This window comes from Mustelus asterias, chromosome 1 (genome assembly GCF_964213995.1).
Source record: "Mustelus asterias chromosome 1, sMusAst1.hap1.1, whole genome shotgun sequence".
In the NCBI taxonomy this organism is placed as follows: Eukaryota; Metazoa; Chordata; class Chondrichthyes; order Carcharhiniformes; family Triakidae; genus Mustelus; species Mustelus asterias.
Window position 1 is genome coordinate 66,154,203 of NC_135801.1, and position 9,155 is coordinate 66,163,357.

Below are 9,155 nucleotides of genomic sequence, written 5' to 3' on the forward strand. Positions count from 1 at the left end.
TTTAAAATGTTGGTTGAAGGAGAAATGGTGGTCAAAACACTAGGAGGAATTCCTGCAATTCAACTCATGCCAGGAGACTTTCTCGTGCATCTGAACCATCAGGGCAAAGGGAGGTGGCTGGCAAGCCAGCATCCACATCCAAAGAAAATGGACACACTATACTGGAATGGAATACTTTTTCCCTCCCTATGCAATAGCATTACCAGCTGGTCAGAAAGTCATCTTTGTAATATTGAGATTGATCACTTATCATGCAGAAAACCATAGCCATCAATCCATATAAAATGGGAGACTTCGATCATATAAACTATGTTATCGGCTCAAACCTACAAAAAAAGGTGCATCAGTAATAGGAAACAATGTCTACAGGAAGCAACCATGTATAATGTGATGGTCAGAAATACCCCAAGACCTGGAGTCAGATAAATTCAAAGTGAGGGAATCGCTAAAACAAGTGGACTGAGATGAAATGCTTAATGATGCTTCAGTAGAGATCCAATGAAAACATCTTTAAAGGGATAATGCTGAGGGATAGGATTAATAGATTTCTAAAACCAAACAACAAACACACTCAGACTAAACAAATGCAACGTTAAACACGTTAACAAATGCGAACTGAAACGCGGAGGGAAAATGATCTCTACGAAACCTACAGGATGAAAGGTGGAGGAAGCATCAAGATATATATGAGAAAAGGGAAACATGTTATAGGGTAATCAAATTGGCTCGATGGCCCCAAGGGTAAGACAATACATTGTTGGAGAAGTTAAACATAATAGCAAAGATTCACCAAGAACTACAATAGTAAGGTGGCACTAAAAAGGTTAGGGCCATAAAAATGTAAATTAGCTTGGAACAGAGAATGAATACAAAATGATAAACATTCTTTGAGGGATTACATCTCAGATCTATTCACTAAGGAAGACATGAACCCCCCTCAAGTGGGAGTTAACACGAATAAAACAAATGGACCACATTATTGGTGTGCAACACCTTCTCCTGCATTCCCCAGCTATGAGAAAGAGGGTTGTTTATTCCAGAATGTTGAGAGGTTAGGCTGAATTGTGATGCACCATCATGAGCAAAAATTCAACTGCAGTCCCATCGGTCTTGTTAATTGATTCCACTGAACAGAATAAACTAAGGATAAACTTAAAGACTTGTTTTAAAATTCCTTCAGCAGTATTGCACTTGAGAGGCTTAAGCGGATAATCTAGGTTGACACTTCAGTGTAGCATTGAGTAATTGTTACATTGATGGAGATGCTATTGTTTGGATGAGATGTCAAATTCCCAGGTACTATTTGAAGTGCGGGAGAATTCAACTGGTATCCTGACCAACTCCATGACAATTGACTGCTGCTTATGGGTTCTGGCTGTGTACAAATGGGTTGTTGCATTTCCCACTATACCGTCAATGACTGTATTTCAGAAATTGGTTTGTCTTAAAAGTTATGAAAGGTTCTATATAAATGAAAGTTATTTCTTTAATGGGAGGGATACCAAGTTTCAGTTGACCTTCTCATAGCCCTTTGCACCACCACAGTGTGCTTTTCAACTTATATTCTAATTCAGTTATGAAATTTATTTCGGCACAACACATTGCAATCATTTTCCTTCTGATTAGAAGAAACATTGTTACATACCTTGAAGAACACAATCACATATTTTGCTCCTTTTTGAGTGATGTCAAATAAAAACCGCTCCACCAGATAGAAAAAGTGCAAATTTTGCCCCTCACAAAAGTTGCTGTCTAGTACGTGCTCAATCATTAATGAATCACCATCAATCACAAAAAATTCAGACTCCACTGAGTCATGTAGCAAACTGGTACATCTGAAAGAAAAGTCAGTGAATAACTTTATAAACATAACATAAAACAATTTAAGTCTAGTTAACTCAACCTAGCTGAATTTTTTGAGCAGGAAATCAATGTGGCAGCTGAAAGAAGAATGTTTGCATTGTTTCCTGGAAGTCCAAATATGTAATTCAATAAAGTTCCACAAAAGAGGCAATTAGCAAAAAAGAGTGCATGGAATAGAATACACCTTATTAACATATGTAGGACATTGTCTGGAGGTAGGAGTCAGGGAGTAGCGATAATGGGAACATATTCAAATTAACGAGATGCAACTCTTGGTGTCCCCCAGAAATCTGTAGATGTGGATGAGAACAGAAGATTTAACAGTGCAAGGTCACTGAAGCTAAGAAAAATAAATCAAACTATTTTCTAAATGACTAGAATCCAGGAGGAAACTGGAGTAACAGGGATTATAGATTCCCACTAAAGAATTCTGTAAAAGCTAATGGACAGGCACAAGAAAAATAAGGTTAATGGAATGTTGGCCTTTATCTCAGGGCTTCTGGGACAAAAAGGAGTGAATACCTCAGGGGATTTGGGACACAAAGGAGTGAAAACTATGTTAGTTATAGGGAACTCTAGTTAGATCTTCCCATCCCCATTTAGAGTACTGAATTCAATTCTGGGAAAGTCATTCAGGCAGGGTTCAGTGGCATCAGAAAGGGTGCTTTACAGATTAGTCCAAGCACTACATGCTTAAAAAGTTAAATTATGAGGACAGATTGCATAGCAGAGACACATGTCCTTATACACAGAACATTATGGGATGATCTAATTGCCGTGTTTAAAATGATTAAATGATTTGGTAGGACAGATAACGGAAATTATTTCCTCTGCTGGGAAGGTACAGAACCAAGCAATACAACCTTAAATTTAGAACAAGATCATTCAAGGGAAGTACTTCTTCACAGAGTAGTGGAAATCGAAATTCTTGCTCCTTGAAAGCTACTGAGGCGACATCAATTGAAAATTATTCAAATTCTTAGACAAGGTGAAAGGTTACTGAACCAAAGCAAGTATTTGGAGTTAAAATACAGATCAACTGTGATCTAATTGAATACAACAGGCTCAAAGTAGACCTGGTCTGTTCATCTTCTGCTGCATTTAATATCAAACTACTAAGGCACTGTAATAAAAGTTTGGAAATTAACACCAAATAGCTTAAACTGAACTTAAAATCTGTTCTATGATTCGAGGATTCATTTATTCTAATAAAAATATATAGAATACTTCATGTACAAATCCCATTTTTAAGTAAACCCACTGCATCTTAATCAAATACACTGGATTTACATCATCGTCCAATGCTTTATGCTTTTGGCTGGTTGAGATTAATACCTAACCTCTACTTTGTGGGAAAACAAGTATTTAAATGGTGGCGAGGGGGGAAGAGAGAAGAAGAGTAATCTTGGCAATATGAAATACAAATTATGGTTTGGTGTGGCATTTCAGGCACCACGCTATCGTGAGATCTCCTCCACATTGACAACATAAGAACTCTAAAGCATCTCTCTAAATACGAAAAAAAAAGACTGAGGAAGCAGGGGTTGAGAATTTGTAACTGTTGTAAGACTGCTCCCTCCTCAAAGAGTCAAAATGGGGATAACGCCACGTTTTACAATGATACCAAGAAGCCCTGCTGGAGGAGAGTGAGTCGGATTGCTACCAGTCACAAGCTTCCTCTGATTTGATCTAACACTTCCGCAAATAGCTGTTTTAACAAAGCAGAGCAGCGTTTGGAAATGTGGTGAAACATGTGGCCGCCTGTAAAAGCTCCCCGCCCCTCAAAAGAAGCTTCACCTCAAGGCTGGATTTGCAAGGGGGATTTTGGAGAGATACCATTTTGAGTTCGTATCATTGGAATCTTAATTATTATTTTTAGGAAAAAACATCTTGAGAAGGAGCGTGTCAGCGTGTTTGATAAAGACTCAATGAAAAGGTTACTCACTCGGCCTTGGAAAGTTTGCTCAGCACGATGTTGGAAATGGTATTGAGAAATTTCACCTGTCTCTGCAGATCTGCACCCAGAAAAACAGAAATCACAATAAAGACATTGTCATCAACACTGAGGCCAGCCCGGGTCCACATCCCCTCCTTAGGCCCTGTCCTTACCCGCCGGCAGCTCCGTGTCTACCCCCGGCCCGGGGCCTGACTCCAGCTCGGCCTCAGCCTCCTCCAGCGCCAAGCCGGCCTCCTCTTCCCCCGAGATGTCGGAGAAGGCCTCCTCCTCCTCTTCCTCCTCCTCTCCCTCCTCCGAGCCGCTCACGCTCTCGGCCTCCGACTCCGAGTCGCTGCTGAAGCCGCTGCTTCCCTCCATCATGTCGGCGTCTCCTGAAGCCATTGTCGGTTCTGGAGAATGATCCGCTGCGCACTGCCCTGCTCCGCCACTCCCAAAAGACACACACTGCGCCTGCGCCACACCCTGCTCTGTAGCGTCAGAGACACCAGCACTCATCCGCCCACACTCACCCCATCCCCCACACATCCTCCCACACTCAACCCATCCAGCACTCATCCTCCCACACTCATCCCATCTCCCACACTCATCCCATCCCCACAATCACCCTCCCACTCATCCTCCCACACTCACCCCATCCCCACACTCATCGTCCCACACTCACCCCATCCCCACACTCATCCTCCCACACTCACCCCATCTCCACACTCATCCCATCCCCGCACTATCCTCCCACACTCATCCCATCTCCACACTCATCCCATCCCCACACTCATCCCATCCCCACACTCATCCCATCCCCACACTCATCTGCCCACACTCACCCCATCCCCACCCTCATCTTCCCACACTCACCCCATCCCCACACTTATCCACTCACATTCACCTCATCCCCACACTCATCCCATCCCCACACTCATCCCATCCCCACACTCATCCACCCGCACTCATCCCATCCCCGCACTCATCCACCCACACTCACCCCTTCCCAAACTAATCCCATCCCCAAACTCATCCTCTCACACTCGCCCCATTCCCACACTCACCCCATTCCCACACTCACCCCATCCCCACACTCACCCCATCCCCACACTCACCCTATCCCTGCACTCATCCACCCACACTCACCCCAACCTCAAACTCTTCCTCCCACACACACCCCATCCCCGCACTCATCCCATCCCCCACTGATCCCAGTCCCGCACTCATCCCATCCCCGCACTCATCCCATCCCCGCACTCATCCCATCTCCGCACTCATCCCATCCCTGCACTCATCCCATCCCCGCACTCATCCCATCCCCGCACTCATCCCATCCCTGCTCTCATCCACCCACACTCACCCCGTCCCAAACTAACCCCATCCCCAAACTCATCCTCACACACTCGCCCCATCCCCACACTCGCCCCATCCCCACACTTGCCCCATCCCCACACTCACCCCATCCCCACACTCACCCCATCCCCACACTCACCCCATCCCCACACTCACCCCATCCCCACACTCATCCTCTCACACTCACCCCATCCCCACACTCACCCCATCCCCACACTCATCCCATCCCCACACTCATCCTCTCACACTCATCCCATCCCTACACTCACCCCATCCCCACACTCATCCTCTCACACTCACCCCATCCCCGCACTCATCCCATCCCTGCCTCATCTCATCCCATCCCCGCACTCATCCCATTCCGTCACTCACTCCATCCCTGCACTCACTCCATCCCTGCACTCATCCTGCCACACTCATCCCAAACTCCACACTCATCCTGCACACTCACCTCATCCCCACACTCATCCTCCCACACTCACCTCATCCCCGCTCTCATCCTCCCACACTCTTCCCATCCCCACATTCATCCTCCCACACTCACCCCATCCCCATACTCACCTCATCCCCACACTCATCCTCCCACACTCACCCCATCCCCACACTCACCCCATCCCTGCACTCATCCACCCACACTCACCCCATCCCACACTCATCCCATCCCTGCACTCATCCTCCCACACTCACCCCATCCCCACACTCACCCCATCCCCACACTCACCCCATCCCTGCACTCATCCACCTGCACTCACTCCATCCCCACACTCATCCTCCCACACTCACCTCATCCACCCACAGTCACTCCATCCCCACACTCATCCCATCCCCGCACTCATCCCATCCCTGCACTCATCCTCCCACACTCACTCCATCCCCACACTCATCCCATCCCCACACTCACCCCATCCCTGCACTCATCCACCCACACTCACCCCATTCCCACACTCATCCTCCCACATTCACCTCATCCACCCACACTCACTCCATCCCCACTCTCATCCCATCCCCGCACTCATCGACCCACACTCACACCGTCCCAAACTAACCCCATCCCCACACTCATCCTCTCACACTCACCCCATCCCCACACCCACCCCATCCCCACACTCATCCCATCCCCGCATGCATCCCATTCCGTCACTCACTCCATCCCTGCACTCATCCTGCCACACTCATCCCAAACTCCACACTCATCCTCCACACTCATCCCATCCCCACATTCATCCTCCCACACTCACCCCATCCCCACACTCACCCCATCCCCACACTCATCCTCCCACACTCACCCCATCCCCACATTCATCCTCCACACTCATCCCATCCCCACATTCATCCTCCCACACTCACCCCATCCCCACACTCATCCTCCCACACTCACCCCATCCCCACACTCACCCCATCCCCACACTCACCCCATCCCTGCACTCATCCACCCACACTCACCCCATTCCCACACTTATCCTCCCACATTCACCCCATCCCCACACTCACCCCATCCCCGCACTCATCCCATCCCCGCACTCATCCCATCCCCGCATTCATCCCATCCCCGCACTCAACCTACCCCGCACTCATCCCATCCCCGCACTCATCCTACCCCGCACTCATCCCATCCCCGCACTCATCCCATCCCCGCACTCATCCCATCCCCGCACTCATCCTACCCCGCACTCATCCCATCCCCGCACTCATCCTACCCCGCACTCATCCCATCCCCGCACTCATCCCATCCCTGCACTCATCCCATCCCTGCACTCATCCCATCCCCGCACTCATCCCATCCCCGCACTCATCCCACCCCCGCACTCATCCTATCCCACACTCATCCCATCCCTGCACTCATCCCATCCCCGCACTCATCCCATCCCCGCACTCATCCCATCCCCGCACTCATCCCATCCCCGCACTCATCCCAACCTTGCACTCATCCCATCCCCGCACTCATCCCATCCCCACACTCATCCCATCCCCGCACTCATCCCATCCCCGCACTCATCCCATCCCCGCACTCATCGTACCCCGCACTCATCCCATCCCCGCACTCATCCCATCCCCGCACTCATCCCATCCCCGCACTCATCCCATCCCCGCACTCATCCCATCACCGCACTCATCCCGTCCCCGCACTCATCCCATCCCCGCACTCATCCCACCCCCGCACTCATCCTACCCCACACTCATCCCATCCCTGCACTCATCCCATCCCCGCACTCATCCCATTCCCGCACTCATCCCAACCTTGCACTCATCCCATCCCCGCACTCATCCCATCCCCACACTCATCCCATCCCCGCACTCATCCCATCCCCGCACTCATCCACCCACACTCATCCCGTCCCATACTAACCCCATCCCCACACTCATCCTCTCACACTCGCCCCATCCCCACACTCACCCCATCCCCACACTCACCCCATCCCCACACTCATCCTCCCACACTCACCCTATCCCCACACTCACCCCATCCCCACACTCACCCCATCCCCACACTCACCCCATCCCCACACTCATCCTCTCACACTCACCCCATCCCCACACTCACCCCATCCCCACACTCATCCTCCCACACTCACCCCATCCCCACACTCACCCCATCCCCACACTCACCCCATCCCCCCACTGATCCCATCCCCGCACTCATCCCATCCCCGCACTCATCCCACCCCCGCACTCATCCTACCCCACACTCATCCCATCCCTGCACTCATCCCATCCCCGCACTCATCCCATCCCCGCACTCATCCCATTCCCGCACTCATCCCAACCTTGCACTCATCCCATCCCCGCACTCATCCCATCCCCACACTCATCCCATCCCCGCACTCATCCCATCCCCGCACTCATCCACCCACACTCATCCCGTCCCATACTAACCCCATCCCCACACTCATCCTCTCACACTCGCCCCATCCCCACACTCACCCCATCCCCACACTCACCCCATCCCCACACTCATCCTCCCACACTCACCCTATCCCCACACTCACCCCATCCCCACACTCACCCCATCCCCACACTCACCCCATCCCCACACTCATCCTCTCACACTCACCCCATCCCCACACTCACCCCATCCCCACACTCATCCTCCCACACTCACCCCATCCCCACACTCACCCCATCCCCACACTCACCCCATCCCCCCACTGATCCCATCCCCGCACTCATCCCATCCCCGCACTCATCCCATCCCCGCACTCATCCCATCCCCGCACTCATCCCACCCCCGCACTCCATCCATCCCTGCACTCACTCCATCCCTGCACTCACTCCATCCCTCCACTCATCCTGCCACGCTCATCCCACACCCCACACTCATCCTCCACACTCACCTCATCCCCACACTCATCCTCCCACTTGGAGGGCCGAAGGGCCTATTCCTGTGCTGTATTGTTCTTTATTCACACTAACTCCATCCCCACACTTACTCCATCCCCACACTCACTCTCCCACACTCACTCCATTCCCACACTCACTCCATTCCCACACTCACCCCATCCCCACATTCATCATTCACACATTCACTCCACCCTCATATTCACTCCATCCCACACTCCCCATCCCTACACTCATCCCTCCCACACTTACCGCACCCCCACATTCATCCCCCTGCAGATTCACTCCACTTCCACACTCATCCCTTCCACATTCACTCCACTTCCACACTCATCCCTCCCACTCTCAATCCATCCCCACACTCATCCCATTCTCTCACCCGTCCGATTCTGCACTCATCTCTCCCGTACTCACTACATTCCTACACTCACCCATCCCCACACTCATCCCATCTCCACACTCACCCCATCCCCACATTCATCCACACACATACCCCATCCTCACACTCAACCGTCACACACTCACTCATCCTCGCACTCATCCCATCCCACACTCACTCTGTCCATCCATACACTCTTCCCTCTCACACTCACTCCATCTATTCCCACTTTCATTCCTCCCATACTCAATCCATCCAAGCCTGCACTCATCCCTCCCACAAGTATCC

General features: G+C 50.7%; 1 protein-coding gene across 1 annotated transcript in view; it reads right to left on the minus strand.

Moving 5' to 3' along the window:
- The window catches only part of LOC144493854 (putative ATP-dependent RNA helicase DDX60), an 84,010-nt gene extending 79,742 nt beyond the window's left edge, over positions 1-4,268 (minus strand). The window contains exons 1-3 of the mRNA XM_078213427.1: positions 3,973-4,268; positions 3,809-3,878; positions 1,646-1,835 (exon numbers count right to left, since the gene is read on the minus strand). Coding sequence (XP_078069553.1) covers positions 1,646-1,835; positions 3,809-3,878; positions 3,973-4,201 — 489 coding nt within the window. The 5' untranslated portion in view covers positions 4,202-4,268. The remainder of the gene's footprint in view (positions 1-1,645; positions 1,836-3,808; positions 3,879-3,972) is intronic.
- Positions 4,269-9,155: the final 4,887 nt, after the last annotated feature.